At 46.5% G+C, this 21,773-nt stretch overlaps 9 protein-coding genes across 9 annotated transcripts; 6 read left to right on the top strand and 3 right to left on the bottom strand.

Annotated features, from left to right (window-relative positions):
• BP5553_02683 (GroES-like protein) lies at positions 1-1,371 on the bottom strand (the record flags this gene model as incomplete). The annotated part of the gene is made up of 6 exons (XM_032011306.1): positions 1-274; positions 335-540; positions 701-829; positions 886-969; positions 1,024-1,198; positions 1,250-1,371. The coding sequence occupies 6 exons, from the start codon at positions 1,369-1,371 to the stop codon at positions 1-3; spliced, it is 990 nt and encodes a 329-aa protein (XP_031870999.1).
• Positions 1,372-2,730: 1,359 nt separating this feature from the next.
• Positions 2,731-4,301, top strand: BP5553_02682 (uncharacterized protein; the record flags this gene model as incomplete). The annotated part of the gene is made up of 2 exons (XM_032011305.1): positions 2,731-2,833; positions 2,887-4,301. The coding sequence occupies 2 exons, from the start codon at positions 2,731-2,733 to the stop codon at positions 4,299-4,301; spliced, it is 1,518 nt and encodes a 505-aa protein (XP_031870998.1).
• A 524-nt stretch (positions 4,302-4,825) lies between these two features.
• On the bottom strand, positions 4,826-6,530 carry BP5553_02681 (uncharacterized protein; the record flags this gene model as incomplete). The annotated part of the gene is made up of 2 exons (XM_032011304.1): positions 4,826-5,689; positions 6,471-6,530. The coding sequence occupies 2 exons, from the start codon at positions 6,528-6,530 to the stop codon at positions 4,826-4,828; spliced, it is 924 nt and encodes a 307-aa protein (XP_031870997.1).
• A 416-nt stretch (positions 6,531-6,946) lies between these two features.
• On the top strand, positions 6,947-8,264 carry BP5553_02680 (uncharacterized protein; the record flags this gene model as incomplete). Its single annotated transcript, XM_032011303.1, has 2 exons — positions 6,947-7,397; positions 7,456-8,264. The coding sequence occupies 2 exons, from the start codon at positions 6,947-6,949 to the stop codon at positions 8,262-8,264; spliced, it is 1,260 nt and encodes a 419-aa protein (XP_031870996.1).
• A 2,324-nt stretch (positions 8,265-10,588) lies between these two features.
• On the top strand, positions 10,589-12,057 carry BP5553_02679 (Uncharacterized protein; the record flags this gene model as incomplete). The annotated part of the gene is made up of 3 exons (XM_032011302.1): positions 10,589-11,056; positions 11,106-11,934; positions 11,987-12,057. 3 exons carry the CDS (start codon positions 10,589-10,591, stop codon positions 12,055-12,057), a joined length of 1,368 nt encoding a protein of 455 aa, XP_031870995.1.
• A 795-nt stretch (positions 12,058-12,852) lies between these two features.
• On the top strand, positions 12,853-14,674 carry BP5553_02678 (Uncharacterized protein; the record flags this gene model as incomplete). Its single annotated transcript, XM_032011301.1, has 3 exons — positions 12,853-13,979; positions 14,053-14,300; positions 14,379-14,674. 3 exons carry the CDS (start codon positions 12,853-12,855, stop codon positions 14,672-14,674), a joined length of 1,671 nt encoding a protein of 556 aa, XP_031870994.1.
• A 1,908-nt stretch (positions 14,675-16,582) lies between these two features.
• BP5553_02677 (uncharacterized protein) lies at positions 16,583-17,187 on the top strand (the record flags this gene model as incomplete). Its single annotated transcript, XM_032011300.1, has 3 exons — positions 16,583-16,624; positions 16,759-16,895; positions 16,944-17,187. The coding sequence occupies 3 exons, from the start codon at positions 16,583-16,585 to the stop codon at positions 17,185-17,187; spliced, it is 423 nt and encodes a 140-aa protein (XP_031870993.1).
• A 1,460-nt stretch (positions 17,188-18,647) lies between these two features.
• Positions 18,648-19,881, bottom strand: BP5553_02676 (Mitochondrial thiamine pyrophosphate carrier 1; the record flags this gene model as incomplete). The annotated part of the gene is made up of 4 exons (XM_032011299.1): positions 18,648-18,756; positions 18,801-19,584; positions 19,647-19,686; positions 19,753-19,881. 4 exons carry the CDS (start codon positions 19,879-19,881, stop codon positions 18,648-18,650), a joined length of 1,062 nt encoding a protein of 353 aa, XP_031870992.1.
• A 288-nt stretch (positions 19,882-20,169) lies between these two features.
• BP5553_02675 (uncharacterized protein) lies at positions 20,170-21,615 on the top strand (the record flags this gene model as incomplete). Its single annotated transcript, XM_032011298.1, has 1 exon — positions 20,170-21,615. The coding sequence occupies one exon, from the start codon at positions 20,170-20,172 to the stop codon at positions 21,613-21,615; it is 1,446 nt and encodes a 481-aa protein (XP_031870991.1).
• Positions 21,616-21,773: the final 158 nt, after the last annotated feature.

Here is a 21,773-nt window from a genome sequence, read left to right as displayed (position 1 = left end):
CTAATCTGCAGACACCCTTACGACCAATTTCTTTCCGTCATTTTTGCGAGTCTTGAAAGCCCCTAGACCTTTCAATACCTCCTCAACTCCAATATCTCCTACTTGCTCATACTCATTCGGTTTCACAACCCCGCTCTCTAGAAACTGTTCTAGTTTTGGGATATAGGTCTCGATGTCCTTGTTCACGGTTTCCTCGCTTACACCTCCTGATTTTCCGATGAGCCCCAAGGTTATGAGGTGTATTTCCACTCCCTTTCTAGGCTCCACAGGAGCCCTGAATACAGAGTGTTAGCTATTTTTAGCACTCGTAGGAATATGCGTAGCATCAACTTACCAATCATTCGTTGTGGTAAAATATTTGGCGGAATCTGAGATGCTGCTTTGGTCGGCAAGTGCTTGCATGCCTGTATCCCCTGCCATTGCACTCGCGTCAAAGACACGAGAGAATTTACCGCCGGTGATGGTTGCTATCCCTTGTAGCTGTTCCGCAACTGGGATTCTGTGGCTCAAAGTAGCATCTGCACCTAAGCCTTCAACCAGCTGTGATGGCATTAGTCCCTTGATGTTCGTTATCATTGGGGTTTAGATGTCACCTTATTGTTCGACGGGGAGCAAAAGGCGAGGACCTTATACCCACAAAGCTTTGCGAGCTGCGTTTGTGTCAGTGTACACTTGGGTTGTCTTATTGAGTCAATATTACCTGCACACCGTATTGGCCAACGGAGCCAGCTGCTCCAAAAATAACGACCCATTCAGAGTCTTCAGCACTCTTCTGGGGTTGAGCCTCCAAGGGCATCTTCGTTCCACTGACAAGACCCATGGAAGCCGTCTCCATAGGCAACATATTAGCAAACTTGACAGCTTTCACTTCACTACTCTACGCACCAATAGTCCAACACCGATCGTGGCAGCTTGCACGGAGGTTATATTGGCCGGCGTCTTGAACGTAATATGTTCATCCATCAAGAACTGCCAACTATGTTAGGATTTTCCAGCGGACCGAGGAAGAAATGGTCGACTTACATATTCCTGAAATGTGCCATAGCCAGGCTCACCAAGCCTCGTGCAACCGAACACGCCATCACCCTGCTTGAATTTCTTCACATCCTCTCCAACGGCCACAACAATGCCAGAGGCATCGCATCCGAGGACAATCGGCCAGGCTGTCACCAACATCCCTTGTTGCTGGATGCCTTCACTATTTTCGGTTCTTAGCAGCCATAGTGGTCATTTAGGGGGACCAGCTTACACTGGATTCAGTCCTGTAACTAGGGACTTGACGAGGATTTGGTTCTTGCCGGGGGTTGGTTTGGCAACAGAGTCGGAGAGTAAGTACTCCCCGCCTGGCTTTTCGAGAATGATGCCCTTCATGGTGTGTGGTGGTGATTGATGCAGGGCAGAGAGAAGTCGGGTTGTTGAAATCAACTGAAAAGTTATACAACAAAAATGACCCAAGAGCGAATTTCAACTTGATTCAAGCAAGAAATAAAAAACAGCAACCTCGCCGCATTTTATGGCGGAGTAATCGTCTTGCACGTGAATGTATTTGCACCCAATTTCTACCCCTCCCATTGCGACGCCTCATTCGGAGTTAACCAGGGGAATTGCAGAGCAGAAAATGTTTCCGCCCGCTCTGGCGTCAAATAAAAGCGAACTCATCATATGCATCTAGCCCCGTGGATGACTCTTCTCTAGCGCCACTAAAAGCCAACCTGCGCTCGTAATACGAAGTACCACCTGATTGGCGATGGGCATTTATATGTGACGTGATTGGAGATGCGGGGAAATGGCAAGGCTGAATGTTTCCCGTCGTCCTGCTTGGAGCCTTCTCTTGAATCTCGATGCTTGATTTTCATTCCCTGATATAAAATGGGCTGGTTACCGTGGGGGTTTCCCGTACCAGCTCTGCAAGCCCTCGGGGTTGGCTCCATATATTATCTTTCGGCCTCAGAATACTCGTAGGTCTTGGGGTCCCAAGTTCCCAACCCGTACTTCGCCCTGCGATGAAACCTCCTCGGTGGAAATCTAGGGTTTGCTTACTACTTAAAGATGGTTAGCGTCCAAGCTGGAGCTTTAAAAAAGAATAGGTCGTTGTATTAAAATTGGAGCGGCGCACCCTAGGGACGGTACATCTGCCTTATCGTAGCAGAATTTAGAAGCCTCAAACCTCGATGTATACTGCGTACACGAGCTTTAGAAAGGGACTACATTATGCATCTCCACCTAGTCTACTATGACGTTCCTAAATGAGCTTTACAGTTTCAACATCAATCTGTGCATAAGGTGTATATAACTGTCTCCTTGAAGAGTCCACTCTGCATTGTCAAGGGGTCTAACACAGCATTACTAGTCTAGTCCTATTTCGATAGGCCGGCCTCAGGGCCAGAGCACCTGTTCATTTCGCGTATCGCAGCAGTGTCATGTGATGTGAACATCGCCTAGTGTGGAGGCGTTTTTGGCGCTAGTGCTGTACTCGGTGAGCCAATTACAAAGGCAGTGGACGCGGGTGATTCCGCCTTACTAGATAGACTACATGAATTCGAAACTCAATACCAACAAACCACCAACCTTTAGCATAATATCAACTCCTTCCAAGCATTTCAATCAATCTCATTAAGTCTCTAACCTGCACGACGGTCCGTCTTCTAATATTATTCACTTTTCAACTACTTAGCCCGGACCAACTGATTCCATATCTGTTCCTTTATTTTCCAGGGCCTTCACGGAATCATGCCCCTGCTAGCTCTCCCAGTAGAGTTGCTCGACAAAATCTTCATTGAATCTATTCGAGTACGCTCATTTCAGCGTGCCATGAGACTCAGGCTCGTAAGCAGTAAGTGAAATGTAATTGTCACCAAGAAATTATACTAACATCTACCTTATTAGGAGGTTTTATGTATTATACGAACCGAGCCATCTTTTATTCTCGCATCCTTGATACAGAGTATAACAAGTGGCTCCATCCTCTCAACTGTTTTTGCAACACTGCAGAAGTTTCATTTATGCAGAAATACCTGGCTTATCGAATTCCTCTCGAGGACGATCCTAGATTGCTGGGAGTCCGGGTTCGTCGTGTTGCGGAGCGTATCTGCGAGTTAACAGGCAATACAGGCGATGGCGGTTTGAACTCCTGTATCCAGAGCCTTTGTGGGCTTTACTTCTGGGGCGACACGTATAAAACCGGAGACTTGATCGAGTCAAAACTAGGAAGCGAGCCTACCGAAGAACATTTAAAGTTAGACCTTGTTACTGCTGCAGTCTATCTAAACCTTCCTACCCTAGCCAGTCAACTCCACTCTGAGAAAGAGGACGACTATTCGATTTCTTTGATTGAGTTAGATAATATGCGCTGGGCTCGCTACGGGATCGCTTCATTTTACGGAAATTTAGATATGATCAAAATTCTACTCGCTACCGATCCAACAAAGGAAGCGAAAGTAGGCCGCCTGGTTCCGATGGATTATGTTGTGGAAATGATTAAATGGTCCGCTCTCGGGGGTCATAGTGAAATATTCAACTTTGCTCTGGATAACAGCGAGGAGTTCAAGTTATCACACAGACGCGACGTGGATTACCGAGATCTTCGAGACGCAATGAACTGGACTGCTTTCCCTAAAGATTATCAGCGAGTGGCCGCCATCTTTGGGTCAGAAAGTGAAGTCTTTTCTGCAAAACAGGACGGAGACTTGGACTCTCGACTATGTGAGAGCGCTGACAATGGGCGTGTCGAAATGGTGCGATACTTCTTAGATCAGGGAGCCTGTCTAAATAACCCTCTAGCAAAGCGGGGTTGTATTCACGAAAGCGAATCTGGGATAACACGGCGTACCACTACACCGCTGTTATCTGCTCTTCGAAGATGCCCATTGGGGAGCGAAGCTGTCGTCAAGTTAATGCTCGAACGCGGCGCTGACCCAAATTGGTATCCTCCCGAGAAGACCCCCCTCATGGCCGCCGTCCATAACAATCGATTTGAGATAACTCGTATGTTGGTAGATTATGGGGCAGACGTTAATGATGGAAGCCCGGCCCCAATCGTCTTGGCCGCTCGCAATGAAAACACGGAAATCTTTCAGTATCTGCGGGAAAGAGGGGCTACGATTGACACCCCAGAGACAGGGTCCTGGGCAATGGCTTATGCGAAATTCTATGGTTTGGACTCCATGGTTGCCCTCTTGGTGCATGAAGGGGTTGACGAAACAGCCGCGCTTCAACGCGCTTCATCCAGGAAGGAAACCTGGACAGACTGGACCTGTGTCTATAAACACCAGCCGGAGCTACATTTAAAGTATAGTTTCTGATAGAAGTACTCCCGCGGCAGTTGGCGGGGCTATACATCTATTTCGTTGATCGATCTCCATCCTTTTTTCGGTAGCGAAAGAATTCACCCTTCAAACCAACCACCCCTCTCCTTTCTATAAAGGATTTTGTTATTTCTCTACACTTACAGATCTTTCATCCCTTATAATAAATAAGCTAGGCTGATCGTTTACTTGACGTGTTAGCTTTCATCACAATATGCTTTATAAATCCTGAAATGCCAATCGAAAATGAACCGCAATCTTCCCACCAGAGGATGTTATATCGGTATTTTATATGCAATCCGCGGACAAGAGACTAACTAACGACTGGACAACGGTAAAAAGCCTGCAAAAGACAATAAAAAATAAATACAAGCTAAACGAGTGGACGTGGAAATCTGTAGGTTACCCCCAACAACCAAAAACCTATTGCTGAAACCCATTGCTAACAGAACAACAGTCATATGTAACCAGATTTCGAAAATTCGAATCGTAAGACCACAACCCCAACAGCCACTCATCTCCTAGGTATATACAATTGTTGTAATCAGATGGAGATCTGGGCTATCTTTCCCCTCAGCGACAATAGTAAACTTCTGAATGCTGACCGTTTTTCCGCCATCAGAAAGGCTGGGCAACATCTTCATTTGACCTTCCGTGAATGCATTGTTTGTCATGATCTCTGTCCATCCACGCGATGTCGGAGTAAATTCGAGAGGTGCACCGTCGATATTGTTTACATCCTTTCCCTGTGCCCTGATTGCCGCCTCTAGGGAAGCTCTAGCGGCAGGCTGCTGGATGTCTTCTGTTCCAATGACCTTCGGGTTGGTATGGCCATTGGTTGCTGACTTGTAGTTGTCGACCACGATGTCTCGGTACTTCATGTTGATGTTTTCTGTCTTAACAAATTGGGTGATGTAGGCTTGATTTTCAGGGTGGACCAAATAGTCAGCCACAACGGCACCTCGTCGAGCCCCTTGTTTGATATGGAACACCTTCCATCCATTTTTAACGTCGCCGGCATAGCCCTCCATCCAACCCGGAGTATTAACTTCCTTGTTTTCAACGCTTCTGACCAACCCTTCCTGTTCGATAGTCCGGAGTTCGGTGCTTGGCCTAACCAAAGTTCCCCCTACCACACGACTGCCGTCCCCAGCAGCGCTACCAGAACCACCGGGTGCCACAGGACCACCAGGTGCGTCGCCCCCCTTGCCCCCCTTTCCAGCTCCACCTGTAGCTCCTACCTTTGGTGGTGCGGTGACCCCCCGAAGAGTGAAGGCCTTGGAAGAAAGACTTCCATCAAGAACAGCAGCGGCATTGGTAAAAACGGTGATGCCCCAGAGAAAGGTAAGGAGTGCCACAAATGCATGTCCATACTTCGTGATGATCTAAAAGGAGACAGGAATGAAAGTAAAATAGTATCGGAGACCACAGTTTTGTTAGAAAGTAGGAGTATCAAGAAAAGAGGTTCGATGATTGATCTGGATGTTTGCTGAGTTTGGGAGACTTGATGGACTGAGACTCAAGCTGAGGGGAATCTACACTACCTTTATAGCCCACTTTAGATGCGTATGATTTATTCTTTGCACCAGAAGGTGGTAATCGTAACTCGAGTGACCCCGCTCTCGATGTGGAGCATTGATTAACGACACATGTCGTTGCTTCTTTACTCGTCTATGTTATGATTCCTTCAGAGTCCAAGACATCTAGATCCCGGACAACTAAACTTCTAGAGCGTGTGCCTCTCATGGGTGAAATACCAATATTTAACTTCGCCACCATGTACGCAAGATTTCCACAGCGATAACACGATCCACTTCTCTGTAGCATATACCATGCACATGGATATCTCTCACCAACACTCCGCCTCCCAACAGCACGACTGTCATTCGAGTTGTGTGATCAATCATTAGAAATATGTGTTAGTTTCACTCGCCACCTCTATCAAAGCGCATAGCTGTCTTCATCTAAATGTAGGCATAGCACCATACGCCACCAGAAAATGGGTGATTCTTTTGAAACACCAACTTAGAGTTCTAGATCTCATCTTAATCCTTCAGGATGATCACATGAATGTTTGTGCTAGGCGCCCTATGCCACATCCCCCTGACCTCTGTTCTGCAAGAGTTTCTCTGTGATGGAAACTATGCTCACTTATAACCCTCCAACCAACAGGATTGCGCGAACGGATAGGGCCATCCAGATGAACAGAAGGTTGATTCTCTCCATGATTTCAAATATACCAACGAGACGAAACAAGGAGTTTGCGGCGTAAAGAACAGATGTAGCACAAGGACTGAGAAAATTTCAAAGGATTTGTCAGTTTCTTTACGAATGCGGACCCGAGATCGATGACATAGCCTCAGCTTTTCCAACAGATAAATTCGACGTGGGGTCCTAAGCATTTCTCTATACTCATTACGAAATTTCATGCTATACGGGCGGGGTTGGCCGCGATTAGAACAAGGCACGTGTTCAGGCACTTAGGGTGCGACAAAATGTATAAGAGGAGCAGTGAAAAATGCCAGGTCAACTTTGAATCTAAACAGCATCTGTGGTCTTTCATCCTTCAATTTCTTGCAATCATCAATTTCCTGCAATCATCAAGCGTACACAACCGTTGTTTATTATCAAAAGTGAGCAACATGGCAGTGGCGAATGCTATCGGGGGAGTCTTCCTCGCCCTCTCCATTTACCCACTTGCCTTGACGTATTTACCTCCTAAAGCAAAGACCGCCACAGCCGTTCGAATTAAGCTTGGCCTTCCCCAATTTCAAGACAAGGTAGCTAGTCTTGCGGGCGATAAGCCGGCTGTTTCATTGTTCAATTCCAATGGGGAGCGTATCGGCTTCACTCTGGGAGGGGGTCATATCGAAGAAGACAGCGATACGAAACCCACCGGGGATATTCAAGTCATGCACATCAACCAGGAGCAAAACTCATTCGCCGAATATATCTCGATCTCTGCTACTGGATCCGACGCAATTTGTATTTCATCAATTACAATCACCATGGCAGCCGATGACCAGCCAAACTTTGCACTCTTCGGAGACATTCCAATCTCTTCGCGGGGCCAAGATGTATCTCTCCAACGATGTAACCATGCAATCCAAGGACTCCTATCACTCAAGGTGCTTCTGGCTTGATGGCCCAGATAAAACGACGGGGAAAACGACCAACGATATAAAGCAAGGCATTAGTTGGCACGTTACCGATTTCCTTGGGCATGAGAATCGAATCGAGCAATACAACACCCACCCGGATACTATGTGCAAGAGTATTCCTCGCCTTCAGATGTGGGACTATATGGATCCACTCCACTGTGTCCCAATATTTTGGCCACCACTTCCAGACTCCAAAGGAGGGCTAGACCAAGACACCGCGCAAGTCCTTAGCGACACCGGTTCACTGCACTGCGATATGGAGAAAGGCCAACAGTTGCTTTATCCATCAAACAAGCCGAATCCACGAGTTGTTCCTAGCTCAACTTCGATAAGGAGACTAAGAAAAGCATTTATTACTTCGGGACGGAACTCGAGGACAGTATTCCGTTACCCCCCTGGAAGTGACAAGCGTCGATCCATCGACGTCGAGGATTGGGAGCTATCTGCCAACATTTTGGATTCGCGGGTACCCGAGCTGAATCAGAAAACGGATTCGGATTGCCCATCTGTTCACGCGAACAGAATCGTAATCAGTGAGAAGGAGACTCATAATGGCGGGGCGAAGGAATTGTGTGAAGCACCAAATTCCTGGGGGCCTGATTTTGTCTCGACCCTTGAAGGAAAGTTCTGCGATATGTGCACTCGACACTTGTGGGATATCTGTTCTGACAAGATCACGACGGCATGTTTTGATATGACTACCAGCACTGTGCGACCTGGGAATGGGATACGTGGGCGTGATTTTTTTGGTAGAGCCATCCCCGTGAAGAATTATACGACGGTGTTGGAATGGAAATAACTAGAGCAATCACAAAGTGTGAATCTCAAGAAATGAGGCGGGGTTGAGAGTTTTCGAGAGGGGGTACGAGAAAGGGGAAGTGTACTTTAGAAAATAGGGGTGATCGGTATTTCACCAATACTCGCCCTAGCTAGCCGCAGAATAGAGTTTCGAAAACTAGGGTCCCCACCTAGAGCACCTAGGTACATAGTGACCGGCCTGGATAATGAATTGCTTATAGTGTGGAGGCAAGCATTGCCGACGCCTTGATTTCATTGCACGAGGTAATCAAATTCTGAGTCGATGTAGTATAACTCAGTCCTTGGCCGTTGGTCATCTGATTCCAAGGCAGCGTTACATATTTAGTTGCACTACGACCGTTCACCACTTTTGGTTCTGCCATGCGGTCTCTGCCAGGCGGCGTAGTTTCGTTGCTTTACGATCTCTCGCCACTATTTTATTTTGCCTCTGGTTCTGCCTCTAGTTCTGCCGGCATAGATTTCGTTGCGTTACGACCGCTCACCACTTCTGGTTCTGCCAAGTGGTTCTGCCAGGCGGCATATTCGTTGCATTTCGATAATACTGGCAGAATACTTTATGACTTTGTTCACCACTTCAGGAACCCAAGTACCTCGTGCTTCACCCTCTGTTAACCTTTCCTACAGTAACAAAATTTAAATATCAAAGATAGTTCGCATACGTATCATACTAGTATGTGTCATGAACATGATTTATTTCTTCTCTTATTCTGGTTGCTCACCAGTCACTGATCATGATGACCAAAATAATGGCAATCCATTGCTGCAACTAACGTCAGGAACATAGAAACCGAATCAAATGTAGAGATGAACATAACATTGTCACGCTGTCAAGCAAACTGCAGCCTTTGATGCAAGGTTGCCAAAGTTTCATTTACTAATTATAATTCCGATTTCATTTTGATGTTCAATTTGTTCACCTTGCTACATTTCGGCCTCTCTTTGAATTCCTCAACTCAAGATGGTAGATTTACTTAACAGAGTAGAACAAGTCGCACTTGACGGCAGGTGGGTAGATTAGATAATATACAAATATAATACTATTACTATACTAGACTAAATCGTACTATATAATCAAATAGCTCTAATTGATTAATTTACTTACGTAGCAGCTAATTTGATGCGATCCGCGTGTATACTATTAAACTTGGTGTAATTCGCCGACACGCCGCAAATTCGATGCGGATTTGCACCAGAGGCTGCAAAAATGAGAGACATGAGCCAAAAGAGCGATTCGTCAATATGATGCCTTACAAAAACGCGGATCAATAGAGGTATATTTTCTATTACGTTGCAATTGCAAGCGACAGATTATTCTGTTCGAAGTGATAATAGCTAGTTGTTTAATATGAATGTACCGTTATTGATAATGGCACAGAGATAGCCGTAATAGTTTGGTTAGCCCCGCCTGCTTCCTCATTGTCCCTACAGCAATGAACTGCTGCCTCGCGGCTGTCAAAGCAACCACTGCATATTCTCACGCCTGCAAGGCAGGTGCATTTGCCTTTGCACATATTTTGTGTGAACTGCGAGCGTTAATTCCAAGGCATCTCCAATCGCACTTGGGACAGGGCCTCGTGATTTGTCCTACACTGTAGGGAATCTCCGACTCCTTACACTTTGTGCACAGGCCAGTCGCCCTTCGCATAACATCGTAGGCATAGCCATGTGCCTTACAATGGTCACACCTCTAAAAACTTGTGAGAGGTATACGGTGGTGAGCGTTAAGAATTCACTTGGTAGACGGGCCTGTTGCGACCCCTCAGCTGCAGCTGCTATTGCTGGCTAAAATTAGAAGTTGGGTGACAGTCGTCGCTGTTTCCCAAGGCTCAAACGAAGATTCCAAAAACGGAGAAGTTCTGAAATCGCGAGATCCACTTATTACCATGCTACTCTGAAACAACCCCCCAGCCACCATTTGGAATCAATCCTTCATCCAAAGTCTGATTCGATAGCTGTACTTCGACTTATCCGATCCTCTAGACTTTGACACTCCTTGGCAAAATAATCAGATAAAGTTAACCCTAATCTAAACTCTGAGACTCGAGCGAACTGCAGATGCGCTAGATTCCAGATCTTACAACCAAATGAAGTCAAGGCTGAAAGGTATGTGGAATCAAATATTCAGAAATCAACTCTCAGGAATAACGTCTCTGCTCAATGTTTAGTATCATGATATTGCAAGTATAAGATGGCAGTGCTCCTGCAATATATTCTCTCGTTAGCAGCGCTCAATTCCATTCTGTTAATTCATCACACTCAAGACTTCTCTACAGCCAATTATTCATATCCCATTTACAATTCACGATGGCTCGATTATCATCTTTCTTGGCTGGTCTTGCTATTGCCATTACCATTTCAGCTGCACCTCTTACAGTTCCTTTGGGGACAAGCGGCCAATCGTTAACCATCAGCGATGATGGCCAAAGTATTTCCATTAGTGGCCAAACGATGAGCCTGACTCAAGTCATGGCTAGCTCCAAGTCTTGCATAGGTAGAAAGAAGGATGCCGACCGCAAGGGCGCCGCATTCGGGGCTGTGAAGGGGGCAGGAAGGGGGGTAGCTGCCACCACAAAGAATGCTAAAGCAATTTACTTTATAACCAATGTCGTAAACAACTCGGTTGTGGCATTGAAAGTAGCTGCTGATGGGACTCTCTCTGATGGCTCTATCACTGCCACGGGAGGAGCAGGTATGAGCGGTGTCGACTCAACTGGAGCCCCAGCAGCACCGGATGCTCTCTTCAGCCAAGGAGCGGTGAAAGTAGCAGGAAGTGTAAGTGCCGCCCTCGCCAATATCATCAACTTCATGCTGATTCACGTAGAGCCTGGTTGCAGTCAACCCGGGTTCAAATACACTCTCGATGTTCGCTATCGACTCCACAGATCCCACCAAACTTACTATGGTCGGCCAACCAGTGGACACCCTTGGCGAATTTCCAATGAGTGTTGCCCTGTCCACAACCTTGAATCAGGCCTGCGTCGCCAACTCTGGTGCCAAAGCCGGAATAGCATGCTTTTCCATGTCAGCCACTAAAGGTCTCACAGCACTAGACACCTCCCTACGAACTTTCAACATTAGTCAGAAGACCCCTCCAGTGGGCCCCACCAACACTGTCTCTCAGACATTCTTCAACGCCGACTCTACTGCCCTCATGACTACCGTCAAAGGAGACCCAACAGTCAACAACACTGGTTTCCTCTCTATCTTCCCCGTAGTCAACAACCAAGTCGCTACCCAAGACGTACGCTCTTCACCAGCGGGAACAGCAGTCCTTTTTGGCACTGCCTTGATCCCCAAATCGAACAACGTCTTCATCACAGACGCCTCCTTCGGGTCTGCAACCCTCACCCTCTCTTCAGACAATATCGCCACCATCGCTGCATCTACCAAGATCAATGACCAATCAGCTACATGCTGGGCCACTATCTCTGATGCCACGGGTAGTGCATTCGTCACTGATGTCGCGGTCAACCATCTTGTGGAAGTGGACACCACTAGTGGGAGGTTAATCAAGGAGTTGAATGTTACGAATGGGAATCCAGGCATGGTTGATTTGGTGAGCGCGGGGAACTTTATTTATGCGTTGAGTCCGGGGAATGCAACGGCGAAGGCGGCGATTACGGTTTTCGATGTCAGTGGTGGACAGGGCAGTAAGTTGGTACCTGCGCTTGGATCAATGAATCTAGCTAATGTGACCTATAGCTGCGAAGGAGATCCAGAACTTCAGCCCGGCTGGCGTCGCGGATAGTGCTCAGGGTATGACGTTTGTTTGAGGAAATATGGATTATTGTGCGTATGATAGGGTTTTATTCTTGATGTGCTTACCCCGGGTTGGAACAACATAACTTTCAAATACGTCTAAAGCTTCTATCATCACTTTTTTTTCTTTCCTTAAGAGCCAGACGATGAACCCACCACAAAGTCCTGTATTTTAATGTTTGACCTAGGGATCCGATTGTGTGAAGGCGATGGTGGCGCGATGGCTGTTCTGCCAGCCTCGTGGCTGCTCTGTATGCAGGCACCAAACTGAGCTCTAGATAGGAAAGAAAGGTCGAAGTGCAATTCCATGAAAATTTTCCCCAAGGACGCCATGGCCCATATGCTCTACATCTTTTGATTATTTCCCAAATGGGTTTGAGATGCCCAAAAACGGCCCTTGTGTATTTCTGATTCTAGCAGTAGATAATAGAAGTAGATTAGGATTACTTAAGAAATAAATTATAAAGCGTGTCCTAACTAGTCTTATAATTGACAAAGAAGTCGAAGTATCAGTTATAAGTAGGTAATATATAGTAACCTAATAGATTGGGGTGATTCATCTAATTACAGTTGTATAGGTTCAATAGGGGTTTCTATAGGCGGCGCTTACGCCAAGCCCCCTGCAACACTAATCTACCTACCTACCTAGGTAGGTTATAACCACGATTCCAATCTCCTCAAGATTTGACGTGCTTACTTATGCTTACTCGTACTGAACACGTCGCAATAAGCTACAAAATATTACTTTTCGCGATGCTGCAACATTAGCTACAAAGGTCTATTATTAACACCCTTTCCTTCTCTTCACAATGAGTCATCAGGTTCGGGAGAAAGCCATAGGCTTAGCAACTGGCGGTCAAGGGGAAGATGATGCTATTTCATCCTCAGCCATCGAGCTATCGTTGCTTCCATCTACCTCAGTCCCACCCATTGAAACAACATCATTCAAAAATCGCCAAGCATTTGATGGACAAGATGGAATAATAACCTCATCATCGCCACCGCTATCACCACCAACATCAGGAGCACTGAGCATATCCAAAGCCAAAGGCGTGACGGTCATTGCTACCCTTGCGGGAATGAGTTTTCTGAACTCAATGGGCTCCGGAATTCTCATTGCGGCCCTGCCACGGATTGCCAAGGACGTTGGACTCCCCCAAGGCCTCATTTTATGGCCAGCCGTTGTCTATGCCCTTGCTGCAGGCTGTCTGCTTCTCATTTTTGGCGCTATAGCTGACGTTGTCGGAGCCAAGTTAATGTGGGTAGTGGGGAGCTTTCTCTTTGCCATCTTCACTATAGCTATCGGGTTAGCAAGGACGAGTATTCAAATCATTCTCTTCCGGACGTTACTCGGCGCTGCTATATCCATGTGTTTACCCACGGCGGTCAGTCTCATCACCAACACGTTTCCGAAGGGCACATGGCGTAACATTGCCTTCGCCATGAACGGGATGGGCCAGCCCCTCGGCTTCGCCCTTGGATTGGTCCTGGGAGGCATTTTCACCGACACAATCGGTTGGAGATGGTCTTACTACATGATGGCTATCATCAACTTGTGCATTTCAATAGCATCGATCTGGTCCCTGCCCTCTATTCATCATCACTCGGAGAAGAGATGGACCCGCCGCCTCCTCGAAGATATTGACTGGCTGGGCACTGTTATTCTTAGTGTCGCGCTTGGTGTGCTATTGTATGTCCTCGCCGTGACAACTTCTTCCTACCGAAACATTGGTGATACTCAGAACATTGTCCTACTTATTGTATCTGGCGTTCTGCTTGGTGCATTCCCCTGTTGGATGCATTACCAGTGCAAGAAATCGAGACCAGCACTCATTCCTAACAGACTCTGGGGAAACGCTTCCTTCACTTCTATTTGTATCTCCGTCTTCCTATGCTGGGGATCTCTTAATGGGATCCAGTATTTTACTACGCTCTAGTAAGTGTGCTGCCCCATATATTTCTCCATCGAGGGAGCCGGAATCGTTGATGTTAACGAGATAACTGTATAGTTTCCAGCAGATACAAGGGCTTTCTGCTCTGCAAAGCTCGATAAGATTCATTCCCCATGTTATCATGGGCACGGTGACCAACATTGTAACTGCCTACCTCATATCCCGCGTTCGGGTCCAAACGCTTGCCGTTATTTCGGCCTTGGTTACCATGATTTGCCCTATACTCATGGCCACGATCAAAGTAAATGAAAACTACTGGTTTGCCCCTTTTTGGGCATTGTTACTCTCGCCTATGAATCCGGACGGTATGATCCGCCCATAACTTTGTTCCGTTCCCTATCTCAGCTGTCAAGGAGGATGCATACTGACTATTTAATCTATAGTGCTATTCACGGTATCTAATTTAGTTATTTCTGATGCGTTCCCAGCCGATGTCCAATCCCTAGCTGGAGGAGTTTTCAATGAGGTCTCACAATTCGGTAATTCCGTAGGTCTGGCTGTAACTGCTGCTATTGCTGCATCTGTCACAGAGCACACAGGCATCCGAGATCCTAAAGAAGCACTTATGGAGGGTTATCGAGCTGCCTTCTGGATTAGCTTCGCCAGCCATGCCCTTGTTGTCATTGTCGTCTTCTTTGGCCTGAAGAAAGGCGGGACCGTAGGGAAGAAAGATCAATAAGGGGGATCCTGCTATGTACAGGTTACTTATATCTTACAGCTTAGGGTGGTCGGTTGAGGATTATTTTGTTAGGATGTTGACGATTATGGCAGCCTAACTACTTAGGTGATGATCTTCTCCTCAACAATCCCGATTAGTTCGCATAGTGTTATAAGCACAGTTAAAAAGTTTTATTTAGCAATATAGGATCTACTCACCTGGGTTGTATTTAACGGTTATCAATAAATAATATGTCCAATTAATAAGCGATTTTGGTGACTCGCCGATGATCGCGAGGTTTCAGCTCGACGATCCACCCAGGAGGTCACGGCCCACCTACTTATGGCGCAGCATATGGAAACTTATGGCAAAACAACCTCTAAAGAAAGTACAATCCCGTAGAGCTTGGAGCGATAGCCATGTTACTAGTAATATGCGGCGATGTTCGGATTTTATGTCATAAAGTGCGTCACACATCGGTGGAGGATCAGTGGATTAGTCAATCCATGAAACTAGGGAAGGGGCAAAACTAGAAAACGGTCAATTTCATCGCCTATAAATTGCGATGAGAGTCTATGGGATAGATAATTTCCCTATTTAGAAACATTATCACAACGGTTATCAGAACTCATTTCCCGAAGTGTGTAGCCATAGATGTGAGCTGGGAAGAACTCAAGGGCATGGCGAATGCGGCCACAGCAGCCGATGCGTTGAAATCAGAAGCGATGCTGACCGAAGAAGAAATCGTGAGTACCTTTATGTAAGGTATCTCCTCACCATTTAAGCGAACGTGGGGTACGGAAGATCAAGCGAAGACCGGGTGAAAAGGCACAAAAAGAAGGGGGAAAATGGGGAAAAAAGAAAAAAAAAATATTGCACAGAAACCTCATTATTTGAGGTTCATATAGGAATCGAACCAATATCTCCGGAATCAGAATCCGACGTGCTGACCATTACACCAATGAACCAGTTGCCTAGGTGGCTACTAATCAAGTTTTCTACAAAATCTCTTATTTCAATCTATCCGAGTCCTACTATAATAGCGCGGGAAGCTCGGCTAAATTCGGTATGCCCCTCAACCCCTAACCACCCAAGTGTAAATATCGCATAACTTACCAGGCAGGATTAGGAGCAGGCAGAGCCGTAATAGCGAACACACGTCGAGGCGTAGGTAACAACCTGCATCGGCGTTTTGGTAAAAGTATCATTTTGATCAAATTAACGAATCGCTATTTTGGCCTATGACCCTCATTTTCGCAGCCCCCCGCGCGAAGCTGCATCAAATTTGCAGCGTGTCAGCGAATTATATCGATTTAATAGTATATACGTAGATCGCATTAAATTTACTACTACGTAAGTAAATTGATCAAATTGATCAAATCGCAGAGGACCTTTTATTTGATGCCTACGAAAACACAGATGCTAGCTTCCACTTCTCTGATTTCTACTTTAACCTACTAATATGCGTCTCTAAGCAGCGAGTGCTTTTGCCTCCCAATATTATTATCGCATCGCGACCACCAGCGCCCATACTCTAAAGGCCTGACCTTTACAACCATCCCTGTACTTAAACAGGCGTCCAAAGGCCTCTGACTATGATTTCGCACCCAGTTATTCATGACACCTTTAGAACTGTTTGCCTTGGTCATGAACTGATGCAAGTACTGGTTTTGGCGGTGGCTTAAGCAAGTAAGGTTAAGGTGACTCACATATTGATATTTGGCCTATCTAGGTAGCTCGCACAGTGAGCCACCTATACAAATTACCTTGTGCGATGTTGAGAATAAAACAGTGTCGCTTCTTCTTCCTTCCTTCCACTTCATATAATAACAGCGACTATAGAAGAACCAACTTCCTTAAAGCGCACCTTGGCTTTATAATGGAAAACCTTTCCTGACAATACCAAGTACCAAGCATATACACGTTATCATGCCTGCTCCATTCATATACCTTAACAGCTGGCCTAGGCTGGTAAACATACCATAGCCAAAGAAATCCAGAAACAACTATCCGGACAAGGTCGTATTATAAGTTCTTTGTTAATCTCGGAAGCTTTTTGTGACGTTCTATCATTTCCTTAAGCACTTATACTGACTCAACTTTAGATCCACAGCCACCAACATATCGACCTAGCAGGAACCGTACTCCCACGATCTAGTCCACAATATCAGCAGTTACGCTTTCAGCTTCGACAAGTGCTTTTCCAAACCCTAGCAGCAGCCTCGGATACTTTCGAATTCATGTATGTTCTCCTAGCTTTTTGTATAAATGCAAACTTACACTAAAGTAGGTATATCTTTACCAACTTTCAGTCCGATAACGAGCTTGGGCGCAAAGTCGTAGGGCACTATGCAGAAGCAGCAAAGGCTCGGGGCTGTACTTTTATCCCAGTCGTCTTGACTTGCGACATCGCCATGAACACCCAGAGAATACGCTCTCAGGAGAGACTGAGGCTGCTTGCTGAAAGAAAGGGAATGTTGCTTGACACGGTTCTGTTGTCTGAGATGAGAGAAAAGGGAGGGATGCTAAAGTAAGATACTCCCAATGTACGAGAGCTGGACGTTACAGATCTGCAGCCCGCTGAAGCAGCTTCAATAATTATAGCGCATATGGTTTCACTGAGAAAGGTTGAAAGGGAGACAACGGAGATTCTGAGCGATGGTTAAATATCCTCAAGTATTCACTATCTTCCCTTCGGGCCAAGCTCCCCACACTGTATATATCTTCGCCTTCGCATATGCCCAGAGAGCTTACCTCTAGAGAATGCCCAATACAGATCTCTGTCCCCATAGCCTTGCCCCTCTAATAAGTTATGGCTCCTCTTTTACTTCCGCATAGTCCTTAATTCAATAATCAATCTATCCACTCGTTAAATAAATTAATTATCGACTCAAACCCAATTTACCGCGTCGCATCACCTTTCAATATTGCCGCCGATGATAGTATCTATATATCTACTAGATTTTAAAGTACCTTATATATAGTATTAAGATATCTCTTATACTTATTTATATTGGCAGAGAAGAATGGACGCACGACAAGGAGTATTTGGTGCCCTTAGACTAAGTATACGAGGAGAGGAGAGGAGATTTGTTATAATATAAATATTAAACATTATTCGACGATTCAGGTAATATCTTCATTTCACGTTTTACTTCTAATACTGTAAATCTCGAAATCCCGAAAAGTAGCCCTGCTGAACCGAATATACATAGACACGGTGGTGCTGTCTATTCCATTACTCCCGGCCGGAAGCACTTGGTCTTATCAGGGCCCATTGAGGTCGTCTCACGCGCACCCAGATCGGCGACGAGCAATGGTCTTTGGTGCAACCAGAGTGCAATGCAGCTGGCCATGATCGGGAAACATATGAGCTTTCACAGCAGCTCGGTCAGCTCTTGAGCTCTCAGTGTGGCGTTATCCTGAGTACCGATGGGAAGCCCGCCGACGTATTCAAGATGCGAAGCACTGTATTCCGCTGAGAAAACCCTGGGGATCCTTACGGGCGGGTCGGGAGATCTCTTAAGGGTTGTCAGTGGCTCGAGCGAGACGCGGCAATCAAAGTTCTGCCTCCTTTCCGAGGATGATAAACGAAAGATTGAGACGTGGCTAGTCCAGGCCCGCGCAATTGATAAGTACAACTGGTAGTTGAGAGGTAAATGGGTTCACTCGTCTATGATAGGACATCATGGAGCGTGGTTGGGTTGTAAGCTGGGAATGACGGAGCGAATAGATTCCTACCAAATACAGCAAAGCTGTGATGCAGTCTAGGGGTTTAGCTATCCCAAAACCTTTGTAGTCTTCATGATATGATATACTTTGGAGGCCACTATAGAATACAAACGCATAACCTAACTAGTACAAACGCCGCCCAAAAGTCTATAACCTCTTCCAACCCAGCATTATTATAATTTTAACGCATGATACAAGGATATTACAGCTTGGAAGCCTTCCGAAAAGCCGAATCGCAGAAGGCTATAGAAACAAGCAGTGTTCAAAATTCTCCTGCGCCCACAGCTGTATTTTCCATTTCTAGCAAAATATTCAAAACTCTTTCATACGTCCACATTGTGACCGCACTCGCCGGAGCGGCTTTGATAAGGCTTGGAATTGTTAGCTGCGCCAAAGAGAAACCCTAGTCACTTACCTGACTGTTAGTCCGCGATAGAGTCCTCTGGGTCCCTCACTCTTAATGATATGCCGAAAGGTTTTGAAGACGCCTTGGTAGACTGGGATGTTCTTGTGGACATATTTCGACCTCGTGGGCCCTTGAATCTGCAATCGCTTCTTTATCAGATCCAATGGAAACACACCAGTCTTGGAGATAACCGAAGCGATAACGCCAGCAGTAGCATCTCCCGATCCAAGTGGCAGGTCTAAAGTCCCCAAAGGAAGTCGGAGGGCCTCATAGGTAGCAAAAAAGATACCCATATATGGAATGATCTGCCCAATGCCAGCTCGAACACCTTGAAAGAATCCCCGGGGGCCTTCTTGACGGGCAATATCACGGATCGACTGAAATAACGAGCTATACACCTTGTCGGTCCCTTGGGCAGCAAAGCGAGTTCGTAGAACATCAAGCGGATACGTCGCAGTGGTCGCAATTGCACCGGCACCGGCACCGGCAATGAAGCTTTCTGCAGATGTTGGCAGCCGATGCTCGCCAAAACCGGACTGCAATGCCAGAGTAATGGTTCGATACGCCGTGAATTGTATTGCACCGTACGCAACATACATCAGCTCCGCCGGGATATTTCCCTTCCATAGCCCAGTGAGTCCTTCCTCCCGAAGGATATGTTTGATTGTAGGTAGCGTGCCCTTGTAAATCGGCGAACCGCGTAAATCCAGCTGCGACAGTGGATCGGACAGCGAGTGTGTTTGCAATTGGAGGCGGATCTTCACGACATCAAGAGGAGCAATGACAAATCTAACTTCACGAGTCAGTAACGGAGCGCCTTCGTCTGGGGCACATCTACTCGCCTTGCAATGAGACCTGCCGTAGCTCCAGCAATGACGACTTGGGTTTTGGAGCCCTAGAAACTGTCTGTCAATAACAGATTTCGATATTTATAGGAGAGGAAGCAATGAACAATACACACCTCATCCTTAAGATGTTCTCCGCTTCCCGACATGCATTTGGTGATCTCCGAGGCAAGGCGAGCGCTAAGGGTGTCGTTGATGGAGGGCTGGTCAACTTTTATTGTTTGTCGGGGATGCGGGAACGACATGGGTTGTGTTGGAGGCGCCAGCCATGAGGAAGAAGCCGGAAGAAACAGGCCCAAGCACTCGGGTAATAAATTGAACGTCCTCCGTGTAGCAACGTGAAGCAAACATATATCAACCGCACATTCTCCTTCTCAAACGCGCTGCTCGGAAGGTTGGTCCAACGATACATAACGATATCGAAGCTGTTGCTATTCCCCTTCGTTTTGGCTATCACCAGCACTCTCACGTGACCAACTTTCAACTTCTGGCAATTCCAAGCAACCTCACCACGAGTCAAGTCCAATATCAATATGCAGCCGTTACGCTCCAGCCAAAGGCTGGCCCAACGCATGTTGTCATGTTCCCAGGGAAGAATATCTGCCTATCGGTCTCAATATCGGCAATATACTCAACTCTCCAACAGCCCACTGGATAACCCTGCGGCCAAAGCCTCCGCCATTGAGGGCGCTGCCTCCGATACCCCTTCCGCACAGGAAACTAGTCCATCTAACGGTGCTACTCACAAGGTCATGACCATTCGTCGCCCCTTGGGCGCTCGCAAAGCATATTATATGCTTACTGGCGGGGTGAGAATTGGGACTAGGTTATTTGAACCGGTACTACTCCGAGATGCGTGCACCTGCTCCATGTGTGTGGATCCTTCTTCGACGCAGAAGAACTTCCAAACCACAGATATTCCACCCAATATCGATATAAAATCTCAGAAAACTCTGAGTAACGGCGATGTTCGGATTAAGTGGAAGAATGATCTTCCCGGATTTGGCGCAGACCATGTCTCAGTCTTTTCGGGAGAATTTCTGCATCCAAGCTCTGACTATACATCGGTAGATATCCCTAAGCCTTTGCTTAAAGCCCGAGCCTGGAACGCCGAGATGATAAAAGAAGATATTCATTTCCTCAATTACGAGGACTATATGGCATCTGATGAAACTTTTAATAGGGCTCTTTCAGAGTTGGTTAAGAATGGTATCTTGATCGTCCAGGGAGTGCCTAACTCGGAGCAATCCGTCGAGGACGTAGCTGGTCGATTTGGAAATATACGCGATACATTTTACGGAAAGACATGGGATGTCAGGTCCGTCCCAGATGCCACAAATGTGGCCTACACATCTCGATATCTAGGTCTGCATATGGATCTTCTGTACATGGCCAACCCTCCAGGATTCCAACTGTTGCACTGTCTCAAGAACTCGGCCCAAGGGGGCTCATCACTCTTCGCGGATGCACTCTTCGCCGCCCGCGGCCTTAGCCCGGAAGATATCCACACGCTATCTCAAGCGACTATAGCCTACCAATATAAAAATGCCGGAGAGCACTACTACTACCAACATCCCGTAATTGAATCGGCCAAGAGATCGACTTTCGGACTACCATCCATCCTCAACATAAACTATTCGCCCCCGTTCCAAGCGCCATATCTGAAACATTCCGCTCAAGCTGTCTCACTGCTCAAGAGGAATTCGGCACTTCGGAACTTTGCCGAGCGGGTAGAGAATCCGGCCAATGTTTTTGAGTATAAAATGCAAGAGGGTGACTGTGTAATTTTCAATAATCGGAGACTGTTGCATGGGAGGACGGCGTTTTCTGCTGTGGGTGGGGAGCGGTGGTTGAAAGGCACCTATGTTGATTCAGATGTTGTGGAAAGTCGCGTTCGAGTTTTTCGGGAGCGATTTGGGACTGAAAAGTTGCAGCGCGATGAGCGCGACAAGAGCGAAGAGGTGTCTTCGACTGCATAAGGGAGCTTGAAGCTGTGGAGGATGCCAGGAAGGAATCCGGTTGTGCAAAGGTATAAGAAGCTTTTGAAATCGCTCTGCTCTATGTCAAATTGGAATCTGATAATACCCAGTTTAGAGGCGCGCGTAAACAAGCAAGTAGAAGTGCTCTACAATCATAT

Source organism: Venustampulla echinocandica, assembly GCF_003357145.1.
Source record: "Venustampulla echinocandica strain BP 5553 chromosome Unknown scaffold_1, whole genome shotgun sequence".
Taxonomy (NCBI): domain Eukaryota; kingdom Fungi; phylum Ascomycota; class Leotiomycetes; order Helotiales; family Pleuroascaceae; genus Venustampulla; species Venustampulla echinocandica.
The sequence above is the reverse complement of the archived record's forward strand: the minus strand, read 5'-3'. Positions and strand labels throughout refer to the sequence as shown.